Genomic DNA, 19,242 nt, shown 5'->3' with positions numbered 1-19,242 from the left:
AGATATAAAAATCAAAATTAGAAAAAAAAAACTTTCTTTAGGTTATTTAATATCTGATTTGTATTGTTACCAATCTTGAGATGGATAAAAGAGGGAAATATTAATAAAGGTATTTTAGATTTTGAACTCAATTCTAGCCTTTTTTCTTAGGAAATGAGGCCCTTTTTTCATTGGAGACTGCATCAGATTATGTGAAAGATGACAAAGCTTCTTTCTATGGTTTCAAGTGTTTTGCAATTGGATATGAATTTAGCCCTGGACCTGATGAGGTAAAAATGAATTATCAATTAATTCTGTTAAGGAAGGTTGTGTTTCTAAGGCTGCTTTGACTTAAATTCTATTTGTTGCTTATGTTCTGCAAGTCTGAAATTTATTTTAAACTAAGGTGTGCATAATTTAAAATATCTTGCAATTTAATTGTGTGCTGTGATCTTTTGCTACTTTAAAACATGAAGAGAGTGAAGTTTTTGCAACATGACCCAGCTTTTGAAGACTTAGCATAATTATACCTCCCCCAAATCTGCTTAGGTGTCTATACCTTTCTGAATAAATTATAAAGCCTGGTTTCACAAAGAGACTAATTTACTATCTCTTCTAAATGTTTTAAATCATACAATAAAACAAAACCGAAGACAAAGCTGATCGTGTTCCTTCGAAGTAATAAATGAGAAATTCCTTGGACAGTGAAAATTGAAGATCCAGACCTTAAAACCAGCTTGAGCTGTAATGTTGAATCTCATCAGCTCTCAATTTAACCAGTAACTGTAACACATGCTTCATTCTAGATCCAAAAGCAATCCCTTGAATTTAAGCACATTTTTTAGTAACTCATACTATTTCCCAAACGTGTTTTAAAGCAGCTATTTTTTTTTTTTTTTTTTTTGCAATGCTACAGGGAGTCATTCAATTGGAAAAAGAACTAGCCAATCTTGGTGGGGTTTGTGCAGCAGCTTTGATGAAAAAGGATCTTGCACTTCCTATTGGTAAGTCTGATCAAGTACTAGGTGTTTACTTCATGATTTTTTTTTTTTTTTAATTTTAAAAGTAGAATATGTTTACTATGGAAACCTCTGAAACTAGATTAGAAATGTATTCCGTAATCACATACACCAATGGACAATAACTGCTTAATATGCTGATACTTAGGGTTTTGTTTTAATGGGGACTTCTTTATTTACTTTTTTTTTTCTTTATTTACACACACACGCACACACACACTCCCTTTTGTACAAGGCTATGTGCCAAGAACGAGGATAAGCACTGGATTTACAGAGTTAAACCAAAAGTGTGAGGTATTTCTTAAATAACCTAGTAGAGATATCAAGTAGGGAATTCTGTATCCTTTGTCTGGTCAATAGAAATGTCATTTGAACATCGTTGTTATTTAAAAACATGGCATTGTATGAAAGATGAGCTAGAAAGAGAACGTAGATGGGAAAGGGAGGATTACCCAGAATCAAAGCTAGAACTTGCCAAAATTTCAGAGTTGGACATAGCAGGAGGAGGAGACTGCAAATAGGACTGTGAAGGGACAGTCAGTGAGGTAGGAGAAGAGCCAATACATTTGTGGGATTTTTTGCACGCTTCTGAGAAGCCAATTAAAATCTATCATTGGATTTGAAAACTTGTAAGTTATTGATTTACTCAATAAGAAATATTTATTTCTATCAGTAAAATGATAGAAATGTAAGATCTTTTACGTAGATTTAGAGTAGAAATGGGGAAGTGAGTCAGATTGAATATACTTAGTACTTTAGAAGAGTTTGTGAAACAGAATAGAGAAATGAGGCAATGGCAGAAATAGTACTGTTTTATCTGATGCAAATTTGTATGATTTACACATTTTGATCAAGAGGATAAAGATAAAAATAAAGATGACAGTGTTTGCTAATTCTGTAATATTTATACATGAGTTAACATTTTATTTCCCCCATTCTCACCCCACAAGCCCATCTGTACCTCTCTGAGACTTTTCTGCCTAGTCTGTCCTTTTTTCCTTCCCTTCTCTTTTTCTACTTTCTTCATCCTTCTCTGTTCCTCTTCGTGGTCCTTTTTATTCTTCTCAGTTCCCTTGCTGCTACTTAATGTTGGTACATGTTTGAGGAAATGAGACCTCTTGTATTCATGTGAGGAAAATTGGTACAGCCTCTTTGAAGGAAATTTTTTTGTCAAAAGCAGTTAAAACTTTATATGCGTGTACTCTGACCTAGCAAATTTTTATATATACTTCACAAATGACCAAAAATATATGTTCAAAGATGGATTAGTTCCCTGGTGGCGCAGTGGTTAAAGCTCAGCTGTCAACCAAAAGGTCAGGGTTCAAATCCCCTAGCCTGTCCTTGGAAACCCTATGGGGCAGTTCTACTCCGTCCTATAGGATCGCTCTGAATTGGAATCCACTAGACAGAAATGGGTTTGGTTTGGTTTTTATGACTGTAAAATCCTAGAAGCAACCAAAAACCAGTCAGTGGGAACTGGTTAAATAAATAATGGCATATCTGTATAACGGAAATCTGTGCAACTATTTAAAAAAAGAAAAGATCTGTATGTTCTGACAAACTGTCCAAATTATATTATTGAGAGAAGCAAGTTGCAGAAGAGGAACCCATTTTTGCAGACACTGTCATATACATGTATAACATATGTGTGTGAGTGTCCTTATTCTTATTTGCACAGAAAGTTTCTGGAAGAATATATAACAAGCGACACTGATTATCTTTGTGGGTGGGCATGGTTAAAGAGGGAGAATATTTTGTTTTGTACTTCTGTACAATTTAAATATTTCTTTTTAAACAAGTATTTTTTAGCAAAATTTTATAACTTAATTAAACTATCAAAGAATAGTCAATAAATAAAGTATTTTATGTATTAATCAGTAGAATAAGGAAAAATTGCTAGATGGCACAGTCACTACCTCGTGACTCTCAGGGAGCCCCTGCTGTATATTAAAGGTAAAAGCCAACAAAATATAAAGGCTGGGATTCTGAATTCTCAGTTCCCTCCTTTTTCTTTTTATAAAAAAGTAAGAATACTAAATTTAAAAAAATAGTATTTATATACATGTACTATGTGTAAAGATATATATTTTTTTCTTTTTTACAAATAAACTGATGGGTACTTTCTGCATATTGCCTTGAGAATTGTAGCTTATATTCATTCTGAAAATATTTTACATTTTAAAATGTAAACCACTGAGACTTAATCAAAGATGATAACAGTTTTTTTTTTCAGTCTGGAATATCAGAGTTGTAAAATTATAATGAATGCAAAGGACTAGAAAATTAAACTGAGTATTAATGTATTTTAGTAAAACCTTTCGTTTGCACAACAGGTAATGAATTAGAGGAAGATCTTGAAATTCTTGAAGAGGCTGCATTACAGGTATTGATTGACCCAAACATTGTAAGGATAAGCTTTGTACATTAATGCAAAAGAAGTATTTTCATTCAAATCAGATTTATTTTTCTTGAACTTCAGATTTATTCCTTAAGTACTTTGTTGTATTCATTGGCAGTTATAAAGGTAAATAACTAATAATTGCTCCCCTTGATGGGAGAGACTGATGTGAACCATCACCATACTGTGTGGTAGGTGTTAAGTGTGGAGCTAGACATAAATACTGTGGGAGAAAGAACAGCAACGAAGTACCAGTGGTGTAGGGGAATGCTTTGCAGAGCTGTGAACATTTAAATCGGATCTTGAAGAAAGTTAATTTTACCGGATAGAAAAAGGGAAAGCATTTCACAAAGGAAACTGGAGGTGTATGGTTTTATTATAAATTCTGGTAGGAAGTAGCAAAAGGTGAGGTACTTAAAGTTGGTGAGTTCAGATTGTGATAGGCCTCTATGTCATATTTAGTGGTTAGAACCGGTTGGCAGTAGGCAGTTGGGGGCCATCAGTTTGTAGCTGCTATTGTAGTTTGCTTGTTTTTTGTTTGTTTGTTTGTTTAGACATTAGTAAACTAGCACATTTGATACTATGTAGTGGAAATAAATGTCAATAAAGTAGTCTTTGGATCTGTTAGTATGTCAGTTTCTAATATTTTGTTATGCAGAATTGCTAGGACATTATTATACGGCTTTCTTTATTAGTCTGAATTTACTTAACTTGTAATTCTTAATAAGATGGAAAGAGATTCTACAATTCACTGCATATAATGAGACTCATCAGTGATGAGAAATTTTTACGTACTGAAATGGTGTGAAAGTAGAAGAATGGGAGAGAAGCATCCAACTGGATCAGTGTATCCAAACTTGAGGATTGCATGGATTTGCAAAATTGTCTCCAAATTTTTTTTTTCCAGAACTATGGTTGATAACTTTTGATTTTGTTAGATTGAGAGTACTTTTTTTAAAATGTACTATTATTATCAGCAATATTTCATAAAAGAAAGAGTATTTTAATATCCCAAAATAGACAGGTTATATTATAGGAATGAAAGACGAGCAGTTTTATGTCCTTATGTTTTATAATTTCACAATGGACCAGACAACTTCATTGAGCCCACATTTGGGTAGTACTGGTTTAGATCATACTCATTTTCTGTATTACATTTATGTAGCTAAAGTAGTAATTTAAATAATATCTGTGACAGAGTACTCCAAAGTTTACAATATCTTTAATACTATTCATTTTTACAATTACACTTTGAGGTTGGTATTGCCTTTTGCACCTTACAATAACTGCAGTTCAGAGAATATATGTGACTTATTTAAAACTCAGCTAATTGAGTGATAAAAGCTAGTATACCCGGGTCTTCTAATTCCTAGGTCTAGTGTTTTACATTCTGTTTCCTCAGATGAATTGATCAAAGCTGTAATAATAAAAACAAATGTTTACGTGATCTTTACTTTATCAAGTACTATCCTAAACTTTGCATATTTTAACTCAGGTAATTGTCATAGCCCATCTCCATTTACAGATCAGAAAATTGAGACACAGAGAACCTACATTGCTTGCCCAGGATCACACAGCTAGTAACTGGCTGGGCTGGAATTTGAACTCTGGTACTTTGGTGATGCAGTCCATGATCTTGACCACTATGCTCTGATTACAGAACATATGTGAAGAAGCTTCTGGGTTTTAAAACTCCACTAAGCTTTTCTTTGTATTAAAAAAACAAAAAATTTAAATCTTTGTACTTTAAGATATAAAATAAAAATTAATTCAGCAAACATTTATCAGACACTTGCTATGTGTCAGACAATATTTTAGTTAAGGAGAACAGTCAAGGAGCTGATATATTATTCATCATTATAGAGATTATTATGATTTATAAAATGTCATTTAGGCCAGATATAAAAAGAGCCTTTATTGCACTGCTGTTCAAGAAAAAAAAAAAAAAACCACATTCCAAATTGCCTACATTTTTTAGCATGTAAGCTAGTCAGTGTGGTGGCCTAGTATGTTTTAAATGTCTACCATTTGTTAGGAAGAGCCTTGGTAGCACAGTGGTTAAGAGCTAGGCTGCTAACCAAAAGGTGGGCAGTTCAAATCCACCAGCGACTCCTTGGAAACCATATGTGGCAGTTCTGCTTTGTCCTGTAGGGTCTCTGTCAGTTGGAATTGGCTTGAAGGCATCAGGTATTTATTGGGCAGTGTAGCATTCATTTTATATGTGTGCTATTTAATTTTTACAATAACCATGCAAAAGAGATATTATTTACAAACCAGTTTATACATTTTAGAGATTGAGAAATGATCTGTAACCTAAGATGACACAGCAAGTAACTTCTCCAAAGCCAGGATTTGAACCCAACTCTGTTTGAGCCTAAAGATAGTGATTTTTAAACTTAAGTGGTTGGTAAAATGCTGAACGTAATGTTGTATAAAGCTGGTAGTACTAAAAATTTAATCTTTTTGTATGAAAAATACTTTGTTTTGAAATTAAGTATATATAAAGCTCCTAGATTTTCAGCATTTAAAACAGATATCTTTCAAAAAAAAATAAAGCTTGCTTGTCAGCCGAAAATTAGAATTTCAGTTTTATCTGCTTTTTCTTAAGTTTATTAAGGCTACACAGGCTAATGGAACCCTGGTGGCACAGTGGTTAAGAGCTCAGCTGCTAACCAAAAGGTCAGCAGTTCAGGTCCACCAACCATTCCTTGGAAACCCTATGGGGCAGTTCTACTCTGTCCAAGAGGGTTGCTATGAGTCAGAATCAACTCCTTGGCAGAGGGAGAACAGGAGACAGGCTAATGCAGTTAGCCTGCAGCCACAGTAAGACTTTGAGTGCTTTTTGCCTAAGTCAAGACCTTGGTTCCATCCCACCCAAAAGAGCAGATACAGTTTACCTGTGGTAGCCCGCAATATACCTGACCCATTGCCGTCCAGTCACTTCTGTCTCATAGCAGCCCTAGGACAGAGTAGAACTGCCCCATAGCATTTCCAAGGCTGTAATCTTTACTGAAGCATACGACCACGTCTTTCTGCACAGAGCTGCTGGTGGGTTCAAACCGCCAACCTTTTATTTAGCAGCTGAACGCTTAACCACTTTGCCACCAGGGCTTCTTTCAGCTGATAATGATTGAGACTAAAAAAGAGGAAGACTCCTGCAGCTACATATAGGAGGGAACTCTGGCCTTGACAAATGTGGACATAACACCTGGAGGGCCATAGTGAGAGGAGAATGCACCATTTCAGCTAGCAGACAGATCCAGAAAGAAATAGGACTCCGATGAGGCTCAGCCCACATGCTCTAATCCTTCTTGCAGTCTAACCAATCTGATATATCGCTATTCTTGCGGGAGAAAGGAGCAAGGGAGCAGAAAGACACTGGAAGTATTGTTCCCATGTTTTTTCTTCCAGAAAGTTTTCTACTTTATGGGCTAAAGGAGGGAACACTGGGGAGAATAACCTTAGATAACCTGAGGAGGCTTATCTAAAATTGTTGCGCACATTCAAAAAATTCATGTAGGTAAAGTTTTATATTATAAAATATATAAATATTACTTTTCACCCAACAGGTGTGCAAAACACATTCTGGTATTCTTGGAAAGGGTTTAGCTCTTTCTCATTCACCAACTATATTAGAGGCACTTGAAGGAAACTTACCACTTCAAATCCAAAGCAATGAGCAGTCTTTTCTGGATGATTTTATTGCTTGTATTCCAGGATCAAGTGGTGGAAGGCTTGCAAGGTAATGTAATTTAAGTAGTGAAATATTTTAGGGGCTTGCCTCTGTCTTCATTTGTTAAGAGAAATGAAAGGGGAGTCATTAGGGTGTTAAAATGCTGCTTAAAATTGTTTTATATGTTTTGAATTCACTGATGTATAAAATGGTAACTAATATTTCAAATATTTTTAAATTGTATGATAAAAATATAGTTGCTAATTATTTTAACATTTTCTAGGTGAACCTTTTTAAAGATTATATGGAACACATGATATAATTGAAAAGTGTAATTGACAGTAATATTTAATATCTAAACTAAACTCCTAGGTTTATCACTATATTTTATTGTAACAGAATTTTTTTTTTCTGTTACAATTGCCAAATCTACAATTGATGCAAATATAAACTTGGAATTAAACTCAAATCATTTGAGTTTGCAGAGTTCTGATTTTTTTTTTTTTTTTTTTTTTTTTTTTTTTGCTATTTGCGTAATTTTAAGATGAAAAGAAAAAATACGCTGGCTAATGTGATTTTACAATTAAAACAAAATGAAGACCCAACTTTTTTTCTGCTTTTAATTTTAAAAAGTAAAGACATTACGCTTTAGTTTTTAAAAATCAAAATGATGATTGGAGAGGAATAAAAAAATAAGAATAAGGCAACCTCACTGCTATGTTAAAGATTTTTTATGTAATTAGAGACAGAATTTCGTAATATTCATTTCATAAGACTACTTGAAATAGATTATGGAATGCATTCAGAATGGGTTTCACAAATTATACAAAAATGGACAATTTTACATGGAAGGCAAAGTGTTGAAGAAGATAATTGAGAAATTGTATGAAGAGAGAGACAGTACACCTTGAACTTAGCTGCTCTTGAGCAAGCATAATGCCATTTCTGTCCCTAATTGTACAGATAAGCTGCTACTTCACAGGTTTTCAGGCTGGCAAATTAAAGCAGACCTAAGAAAGAATCATTGTGCTTGGAACTTCAAATTATGCACAACCTAGTTTTTGTTGTTGTTTTAAATGTACCATAGTTAAAATGTCAAGTTTTCTGATTTTAAAATTACTTATGTATTACGCATAAACAAACATCGAAATCTTGTGTACTTTGGCATGTTTCTTAATGAATTTGTCATTAACAGTTTCCAAGGGAGATTCTATGGTGATTAGCACTGAATTTTTTTAGGAAACGAAGGTTTTGTTTTAGCATTTGTGATACAAGTATTAACCATTTGACTTAATTGCATGTCCACTGAAGTGCTGATGAATGAATGCATTTTTTATTATTGGTAGGTGGCTTCAGCCAGATTCCTATGCGGATCCTCAGAAAACATCTTTGATCCTGAATAAGGATGATATTCGTTGCGGTTGGCCTACCACCATAACTGTCCAAACAAAAGACCAGTATGGGGATGTGGTACATGTTCCCAATATGAAGGTAACTGTACCTGAATTCAGTTAGGAGACATCTGTACCCTGACTAATAAAATTTTAGAAATGGCAAGTGCTTAGAGTTCATTTGCTTTACCCTTTATATATATATATATATTTATAAAGGAAGGAGCTGAAAAATGGATGTTTAAATGGCTTGTCAATATTAATTAGCTCCCATGCTTCCAAGCTCTATGTTTTGAAGGATTTTTATTTATTTGGATCTTTTTTAAAATTACTTTTATATTTTTTTACATTTTGTCAGATGGCTCAAAGGAAGATAAAGTGTGCATATAAAGAAAGCTAGGCACAGGAGTACAAGCCTTCAGCACACATAGTGATTGAATAAATGAATAAAAGGATACATTTTAAAATTTTAATATGAGTTTGAAAAAACTCAAGTACATTCTGCATTTGATATTATTGAAACCACATTTAAAAATAATATTGATACCTCTTAAATAAATTAGGAATACATGAATTTAGATGTAGAAGATTGAAGATAAGAAGTAGGCATGTGCAGAAGATGAATGTAGAGTTATTCAGATGACTCTCCCCTGAGATGTTAATTTATAATGATGTTTTAGAGCATATTATAATGCATATAATTAAATCCTATGTGGTATAATCTAATAATGTAAATATGTCTCTTAAAACTTTTCTTATGTTTCTGAAACAGTAGATATTGAATGAAAATCTGGATAGGCAGTCCCAACCATCCCTCTCACCCCATCCAAAAAAAAAAAAAAATTATAGTCCAAAGTGATTTGGTTGTTTAATGGTTAGAGTTGATGAAGTCACAAAATCCCTTTTACTCGCAGAGAAGCTAATTTTACCTCAGTATTACTTTCAGTAGAACCATTTTAACTGGTGTAGTGGTTAAGAACTTGGCCGCTAACCAAAAGGTTGGCAGTTCAAATCTACCAGCCACTCCTTGGAGACTCTATGGGGCAGTTCTACTCTGTCCTGTAGGGTTGCTATGAGTCAGAATCGACTTGACGGCAATGGGATTGGTTTTGCTTTATTATTTCAACTACTTCTTGTATTATTTGATTAATAGTGTGAAGAAGCACAATGTCAAAGTCACCTCTTATCTGACTCACAGTAAAAAGATAAGACACATACCGTTCACATAACAATAAATAGAATTGTATGAAAAAAGTATTTGAAAATGATACAAAATAAAAACCACTCTTTAGCAGTAGTTTTCAAATATTTGATCATGACCTACAGCAAGAGTTTGCATCATACATACATATGTGTTGGAATAGCACATACAGTTAACTACATTTTATATGCATATGTACACACACAGAAGACCTGGATGCCATGAAGGTTAAGCACTGAACTACTAACCAGATTGGCATTTCAAACCCACCCAGAGGCACCTTCGAAAACAGGCCTAGAGATTGCTTCTGAAAGGTCACAGCCTTGAAAACTCTATGGATCAGTTCTCTTCTGCACACATGAGGTCGCTATGAGTCAGAATTGACTTGACTACAAGTAACAACAACATATACACACACAGATACACACAATACACTGTACTGTAATATTTTCGATTTTATTATTTTAATGCAGATCATACCCCACCCAAATGATTTTTGCACCTATTACGAATTGCTCTATTTAAAAAAAAAAAAAAATTGTTGCTGTCGAATCGATTCCGACTCATAGCAACCCGATAGCGACCCTATAGGACAGAGTAGAACTGCCACATAGGGTTTCCAAGGAGTGCCTGGTGGATTTGAACTGCAGACCTTTTGGATTTGAACTGCAGACCTTTTGGTTAGCAGCTGTAGCTCTTAACCACTGCACCACCAGGGTTTCTATGAATTGCTCTATAGAATGCAAAAAAATCACAAATTATAAGAAAAAAAATTGAATAGAGAATAAGGTCATCCTGATAGTGATACAAAAAAGGACTCCACCTGAGGGGAGAATTTTGATAACGATACAATACATGTTAATATATTAGGGGGCTTGTGAATTCAGTGATAAATTTCTCACCTGAGTGTCTGTGAGTTGTTAAATCCATTGTTTAAGCCCACAAGATGAAGTTCCTTGCTCATGTGACTATGTTGTAATAACCATTTTCCAGGTTGACATACCATTTCATTTCTTTTTAATATTTATACTACTATTCTTATAGTATTTTTTAGTTGTATTTTCTTTCTTCTTAGTTTTCTCCTTTGTATCTTTTGCTGTCTCTTCATTTTGATATCTGGGTTGTTTATATCTTGCATTTCAGAGTTAGATCTTATGCTTTTACTTCTTCCCTCCCTCTCCCTCTTTGGTTTCCTTTTTTTTAAGCACATGATCTTATGCTCTATAATTTTTTTCTCCTATATACTTTGCTTCTCCTAATTTCTGTCTTCCTTTGCCTTAAAGGAAGGCATAAATTTGATATGCTCAAAATTCGTATCAAATTTATCTCTAGTTTACAAACTGTATCTAAGAAACTCCTGTAGATACTTAGAAAAGGTGATTTGTGAAATTTTGATGTTTATTTTATTAATATCACATTATCCACCAATTATCAGATAAGCCAAAAACAAAATAATTTCATCGGTTTTATTTTTAACCTGTTGGATGGCACATGCAGTTTTAGGAGCATTTTAGACTCATTGAAAACTGTTAAAGTATCTTCACATGTTAGTAACTAATTATTTGAAACATAAAAGCTGATTTGCAGCTAATATTTTAGTGACATCCAAAGTGCTTCTTAGAGCAGCAAGCGTTGTTGGTATATTTTTTACATACAAAAAGATTATTGTGAAGAAACTGTATTTACTGAGAAGAGAAAGTCACATAGAAAATAAAAGAATAACAGAAGAAAAGTTTTAAGAAGTACAGTTTATAAATAGAAAGCAACATGGATATTATTCTGTAATACCTTAGTACTCAGAGTGTAAAATTGTTTAATGATTTACTTTAAGGTTCATGGTACATAGTTACATGTACCTGTGATTTTTATTTGCTCAGGGTAAATATAGGTTGGAATAAGATTACATCAAGTTAGTATGTATAGATGAATGGCTAAACAAAAGTGGTATATTCATACAATGGAAAATTATTCAGCAATTAAAAGGGAAGAAGTTCGATGCAAACCACAACACAGATGAACCTTGAAAACATACGAAGTGAAATAATCGGATACAAAAGGACACATTACGTATGGTTCCACTTATGTAAAATATCTAGAATAGGCAAATTCACAGAGACAGAAAGTAGACTAAGGAGCACCATGAGTGGGGGAGGGGAGAATGGGGAGTTATTGCTTAACAGGTAGAGTTTCTGTTTGGGGTGATGAAAAAGTTTTGGAAATAGATAATATTGGTGATTGCACAACATTGTGAATGGCATCAATGCTACTGAATTGTATACTTAAAAATAGTTAAAATAACAAGTTTTATGTTATGCATATTTTACCGCAATAAAAGCATCATAAATAGTATGTATTAAAAGTGTCTATAAATAATATAATAAAGCAAATGTCTTAAAATTTGAAAGTGCAGTTTTCTTTTTCTGTTTTTTTCCACATTTAAAGTTTAAAGCTTTAAATGGCGACAGATATATATGAGTTAAAGAATTTTACTGTATGCCTTTAAACTGCTGTTTTTAAATGTAAGAATGGGTTTTTAATGTTTCCAAGGCATTATGTTGGTCCTAATATTGATCTCTCTTAACTGAAGATTTTAGTTATTTAATGCAGCATATTTGCTGTCTATACTTAACTTTGCATAAACAATAAGAGTTTCAAACTACTGATTCCGTAGAACGGCATTAATAAGAACAAAAGATATTCCACAGTTTCCGGGTGTCCCTGAATTACTTAAGTAATCTTATCACTTTTCAGTTATTCTACCCTTAGTACTTCTGTAAAGGTCCTATAGTTGAATTAATTACCTTTTCTTGCCAGCCACAAACGTTTTGTCTGGAAGGAAAAGAACAAACTTTTAGTGCCTAGGTTTGAATTTTTTTGCAAATGCATAAATAAGCAAATAAAACATTTTGTTAGAAAGTATTTCTGAAAAGTATTGTTTGTGAGGCAGTTTGTACTTTCAGTACTTTAACATGCCTCAGCAAATCTCTTCTTTGCATCTGTATAGTACAGATAAAAGATATCCCTTGTTTAATGGTTAAAGAAATTGAGTTGCAAAGTTTAATCAAATGTCTGATGTTCATGACAAGGCTGTTCACTGGAGAAAAGAAATGCCTTTAAAGCTTTAGGTATAAGATTTATTATGTGTTAACTTTTAAGACTTGTATACAATGGAGTACATTTTCTTCTGCTGAAGTATAACTGAGATTGAGATTACTGCTTAAAATATGCTGAAATTATGGGAAAATATTTATACTAGACTAGATTACATGATAAAATAACTCAGTGTTAGCCCCTGCAAGGATTCAATCTAGATTCATTCTATTCTTTTCTCCTTGGTATTAATGAGGGGGTTAACTTTTATTTTACATTTTGATATCCATGATTATTCTGAAAAAATGAATCCTCTGTTTTACGTTGTTCAAGGTCCATATTTTAGAAGCATCTTGAGGTCATTCTGACACTATTAAATTAGTCTTGAGGGAATGCCTAAGATGGACCAATGTTAACATAAAATTTATATCATTGTAAGTCCATAGTTGTAAGCTGCTTCTTTGATTTGTCATGGACAATTGTGTGATAATGGTATTTGGTTTTTATCATACCGTGGTTAGGTGGAAGTGAAAGCTGTCCCTGTTTCTCAGAAAAAAACATCTTTACAACAAGAACAAGTCAAGAAACCTCAAAGGATCCCTGGCAGTCCTGCAGTGCCAGCTGCGTCTTCTAATACTGACATGACTTTTGGTGGACTGGCGTCACCAAAGCTTGATGTTTCATATGAACCAATGATAGTGAAGGAGGCTCGATATATTGCCATAACGATGATGAAGGTAATTTATTATATTTATCAGAAGAAATTTACTTTCCACCATTCACTCATTAACAAATATTTCAGTGGTTCAAATGCAAACAGAAGACTACAAGTCTGTAGAGCTGTTGATAGATGTAAAACTTGCAGCATGTTTTTTAGAATGGTATTATTTTCTTTCAGAGAGAATTTTCATTTGTTTCAGCAGGTGTTTAAAGGGGATTAACAACTGTAGATCAAGTTAATCCAATCAAAGATTGAGATGATTTAAAGATTGTTTCAGTCACTGCAAAACTACTTGTGTATTTACTATTTACCATTGCTCCTAGGACACAGCTCCTCAGGGTTCACCTGGGCCTCCTTATATTTTGGGGTGACCTCAGCCCAAAAGCTGCCAACTTTTCGGCTTTTCAGCCTCCTCTTCCCAGAACAGCAGACATTCTTAAGGCAAAAGCCCTCTTAAATGTGGGGCTCATCTCTTTCGCTTTCCTGCTTCTTCAGGCTTTTTAGCTCTTCAATGCCATAAGATCAGTTTTTCAAATATTCTGTGCAACTTTTTAAATTATTCTCACAGGCAGTGATAATCTGGATTATACAGGTGGCCATTAATTGAAACAGAAGCTAGGAATTTTGGCATTATCCAAGGGCAGTGGTGAGCCTTTTAAAGATTTCAAGTAGAGGAATGATGTGTTTAGAGTTGTGTTTTATAAAGACCATGGTGGAGAATGCAGTTGGCCAGGTAATGAAGGGACATAATCGGGTTTCAAGGAAACCACTTAGGAGATTATTGACTTCACATGCTGATATGTACTGATCACTTGAACTAGTTAGTGAGATGGCACTCAGAATAGATTCAAGAGATATTTAGGGTATAGAATCAACAGCAGTTGGTGGTTGATGAGGAAGGTATAAAAAGAAAGAGGAAGGAAATAAAAGGTGAAATTCATGTTTTGAGCTTGATTAGTACGACTGATAATGTTGGGGAGGGACGGAGTTTGGTTGAAGAAAATACTAGTTTCGGGTTTGGATGTGATAAGTTTTAGATATCTCTGAAATATCCATGTGAAGGTGTACAGAAGGAAGTTGTATGTACAGACCTGAAGTGCAGGATCACGGTCTGACCTCTAAAAAAGGATTTGAGAATCATCAACACATAGGTCACACGTGAAGTCATGGGACTGGGTAGAATCTTCAATGGTGAATGAAGAATCATCAACACGTAGGTTACAAGTGAAGTCATGGGACTGGATAGTACCTTCCATGGTGAATGAAGAATCATCAACACGTAGGTTACGCATGAAGTCATGGGACTGGATAGTATCTTCCATGGTGAATGAAGAATCATCAACACTTAGGTTACACGTGAAGTCATGGGACTGGATAGTACCTTCCATGGTGAATGAAGAAAGAAGCTGCAGGACAGGGTCCTGAGTAACTGCAGTATCAACGGTTCTCAAACTTCTGTGCACATCAGAGGCATCTGGAGCACCTGTTAGAGAAGGAAGGTTTTCTGACCCTGCTGCCAGACTTTTAAATTCAATAGGCCTGGAGAGAGGTTCAACAATTTGTATTTAAAATGAATGTGCAGAGTGATTTAAACTCAAAATCTATACTTTGAGAAATCTCAATTTGCAAGATATATGAGGGAAAAAAAAAATTGATAAGATTAGCCAAAGAGGTAAGACATAATCTGCATCACCAGCACTTAAGTTTTTGCCAGACACTTTTCCCACCACTTAACATACAGTAACTCATGTTAATGACCTATAAATTACTTTTTTTATCCCCATTTTACATACAGAAATATGAAAGCATAGCGAGATGAAGTAACTGACCTAAAGCCACACAATTAATAAATGACAGAGAATCAGATTCCAGATTCGGTTTTCCTAACTACCTTATGGCATGTCTTGAAAGACAAGGAAAGAGCAATTTAGGAAGGGTTAACAATGTTATCAAGTCCCCGGGTATGCTTCACTACTAACCTAAAGGGTGGCAGTTCAAGTACACCCAGTGGTGCTGTGGAAGGAAGGTGGGGTGTTCTACTTCCCTAAGATTACAGCCAAGAAAACACTGTCACATGAGGTCGCCATGAGTCAGAATCAACTCCATGGCACCTGGTTTGGTTTGGTTAAAATTGTTATGCTGCAAAATGGAATTTTAAGTTTTGTGAAGGAGCTAGTCACAAGGAATTCATCAGTGACCTTGGCAAGAGCAGTTTTAGAGGCATAGTAGGTTGGTGAGGCATAGTAGGGAGGCTTATCTGTCAGTTGGTCATACTGTGGTAACTTGTATTCAAAGGAGCTTCCAGACTAAGAAAGACTAGGAAGAAGGACCTTGCATTCTACCTGTGAAAAAATTGGCCAGTGAAAACCTTATGAATAGCAGCAGAACATTGCCTGATATAGTGCCAGAAGATGAGTCCCTCAGGTAGAAAAGCACTCAAAATACAACTGGGGAAGAGCACCTCTTCAAAGCAGAGTTGTGGATGGAGTAAAGCTTTTTTGGGCCTTCATTTCCTGATGTGGCACAACTCAAAATGAGAAAAAACAGCTGCAAACATCTAATCAGAACATGGAATGTACGAACTATGAATCTAGAAAATCTGGAAATCGTCAAAAATGAAGTGGAACGCATAAAGATCAATATCTTAGGCATTAGTGAGCTCAGATGGACTAGTATTGGCCATTTTAAATCAGTCATATGCTCTACAGTGGTGGAAATCACGTTGCATTCACCATCCAAAAGAACATTTCAAGATCAGTCCTGAAGTACAATGTGGTCATGTGATAGGATAATATCCATAGGCCTAAAAGGAAGACCAGTTAATAAGCCTGTTATTCAAATTTACATACCAATCACTAATGCCAAAGATGAAGAAATTGAAGATTTTTACCATCTTCTACAGTATGAAATTGATCAAACTTACAGTCATGATGATGCATTGATAAATACTCATGTTAGGAATGTGAAAGTCGGAAACAAAAAAGAAGGATCAGTAGTTGGAAAATATGACTTTGGTAATAGAAACGACAGTGGAGATCATATAATAAGTTGTAAAACTTATTCACATAAATACCTTTTTTAAACAACGTAAGTGGTGACTATACAAGTGTCTTTTGTCGATGGAATACACAGGAGTCAAATCGACTATATCTGTGAAAAGAGATGATAGAGAAGCTCAACATCACCCTTCAGAACAAGACCAGGGGCCAACGGCGGAGCAGACCACCAGTTGCTTATAGGCAAGTTCAAGCTGAAGCTGAAGAAAATTAAGGCCATGGGAGCCAAAGAATGACCTTGAGTATATCCCACCTGAATTTAGAGACCATCTCAAGAATAGATTTGACATATTAAACACTAGTGACTGAAGACCAGAGGGGTTGTGGGACGGCATCAAGGACATTATACATGAAGAAAGCAAAAGGTCATTAAAAAGACAGGAAAGAAAGAAAAGACCAAAATGGATATCAGAAGACACTCTGAAACCTGCTCTTGAACGTAGAGTAGCTAAAGCAAATGGAAGAAATGATGAAGTAAAAAAGCTGAACAGAAGATTTCAAAGAGCCAGTCAAGAAGACAAAGAAAAGTATTATAATGAAATGGGCAAAGACCTCGTATTAGAAAGCCAGAAGGGAAGAACACACTCGGCATTTCTGAAGCTGAAAGAACTAACAAAAAAATTTAGGCCTTAAATTGCTATATTGAAGGATTCTACAGGCAAAATACTGAACAATGCAGGAGGCATAAAAAGAAAATGGAGGAGGAATACACAGTCACTGTACCAAAAAGAATTGATTGACGTTCAACCATTTCAGGAGGCAGCATATCATCTGAAACTAATGAAACTGAAGGAAGAAATCCAAGCTGCACTGAAAGCATTGGTGAAAAACAAGGCTTCAGGAACTGATGGAAAATCAATCGAGATGTTTTTACAAACGGATGCAACGTGGGAAGCGCTTACTTGTCTATGCCAAGAACTTTGAAAGATAGCTACCTGGGCAACTGACTGGAAGAGATCCATATTTGTGCCTATTCCAAAGAAAGGAGATCCAACAGAATGTAGAAATTATCAAAAAATCTCATTAATATAAGTAAAAGTATGCTGAAGATCATTCAAAAGCAGTTGCTGCAGCACATTGACAGGGAACTGCCAGAAATTCAAGCCGGATTCAGAAGAGGATGAGAAATGAGGAATATCATCCCTGATGTCGGATGGATCCTGGCTGAAAGCAGAGAATACCAGAAAGATGTTTCCCTGTGTTTTATTGACTATGCAAAGGCATTCAACTCTGGGGATCATAATGAATTATGGATAACATTGCGAAGAATAGGATTTCCAGAACACTTAATTGTGCTCATGAGGAACCTGTACATACACCAAGAGGCAGTCCTTTGAGCAGAACAAGGGGATACTACATGGTTTAAAGTTAGGAAAAGTGTGTGTCCGGGTTGTATTTTCTCACCATATTTACTCAATCTGTGTGCTGAGCAAATAATCCCAGAAGATGGACTTTACGAAGAACTCGGCATCAGGATTGGAGAAAGACCCATTAACAGCCTGCAGACAACCTTGCTTGCTGAGGGGTCTTGGAGCATTTACTGATGAAGATCAGACTACAGCCTACAGTATGGATCGTACCTTAACATAAAAAAGCAAAAAACCCATTGCTGTCAAGTAGATTCTGACTCATAGCAACCCTGTAGGATAGAATAGAACTGCGCCATAGGGTTTCCAAGGAACAATTGGTGGATTTGAACTGCTGACCTTTTGGTTAGCAGCTGATCTCTTAAGCATAAAGAAAACAAAAATCCTCATTATTGAACCAACAAGCAACATCATGATAAACAGAGAAAATATTGAAGTTGTCAGGGATTTCATTTTACTTGGATGCACAATCAACGCCCGCGGAAGCAGCACTCAGGATATCAAACTATGTATTGCAATGGGCACGTCTGCTGCAAAGGACCTCTTAAAGTGTTAAAAAGCAAAGATACCACTTTGAGGACTAAGGTGCACCTGATTCAAGCCATCCTATATACAATTGCTTCCTGCGCACGCAAAAGCTGGACAATGAATAAGGAAGACCGAAGAATTGATGCTTTAGAATTATGGTGTTGGTGAAGAATATTGCCAGAAAAACGAACAACCCTGTCCTAGAAGTGAGGATGGCAACACTTAATATCGTGTACTTTGGACATGTTATCAGGAGGGATCGGTCCCTGGAGAAAGACATCATGCTTGATAAAGTAGAGGGTCAGCGAAAAAGAGGAAGACCCTCAGCAAGATGGATACACACAGACTGCAACAACAGGCTCAAACACAGCAACAATTGGGAGGATGACACAGGACGGGGCAGTGTTTCATTCTTTTGTACGTAGTGTCGCTGTGAGTCCAAACCAGACTGATGTCACCTGGCATGAGTAGGTTGATGAATAAATAGATGAAGGGAAAGTGAGAATAGCTGAAGACAAAGTGAGTATAGATAAGGCTTTGAAGATGTTTGGCTCTAAAAGACACAGGAATTGGAATCCAGTGAAGGCCTTGAAGTTTGGGATTTAATATAGAGAGACATGTTTGAATGCTGATGAAGAGACAATTGAGAGAAAGAAAACAATGAAGTTTTCCTGAGAGAGGTAAAAATAGTATCTATGGCATAGTGGTTAAGTGCTACGGCTGCTAACCAAAGGTTTGGCAGTTCAAATCCACCAGGGGCTCCTTGGAAACTCTACGGTGCAGTTCTACTCTGCCCTATAGGGTCGCTATGAGTCGTAA

At 35.3% G+C, this 19,242-nt stretch overlaps 1 protein-coding gene across 9 annotated transcripts in view; it reads left to right on the top strand.

Annotated features, from left to right (window-relative positions):
- Nucleotides 1-19,242, top strand: part of MYCBP2 (MYC binding protein 2) — a 287,568-nt gene that overhangs the window by 166,236 nt on the left and 102,090 nt on the right. For all 9 annotated transcript variants that reach the window (XM_049853287.1, XM_049853282.1, XM_049853285.1 and 6 more), the window contains 6 exons: nt 151-269; nt 896-983; nt 3,332-3,381; nt 6,966-7,138; nt 8,416-8,560; nt 13,273-13,488. In XM_049853287.1, the coding sequence (XP_049709244.1) occupies nt 151-269; nt 896-983; nt 3,332-3,381; nt 6,966-7,138; nt 8,416-8,560; nt 13,273-13,488 (791 nt within the window). The remainder of the gene's footprint in view (nt 1-150; nt 270-895; nt 984-3,331; nt 3,382-6,965; nt 7,139-8,415; nt 8,561-13,272; nt 13,489-19,242) is intronic.

This window comes from Elephas maximus, chromosome 14, assembly GCF_024166365.1.
Source record: "Elephas maximus indicus isolate mEleMax1 chromosome 14, mEleMax1 primary haplotype, whole genome shotgun sequence".
Classification (NCBI taxonomy): domain Eukaryota; kingdom Metazoa; phylum Chordata; class Mammalia; order Proboscidea; family Elephantidae; genus Elephas; species Elephas maximus.
This window is presented reverse-complemented; position numbering and strand designations above follow the sequence as displayed.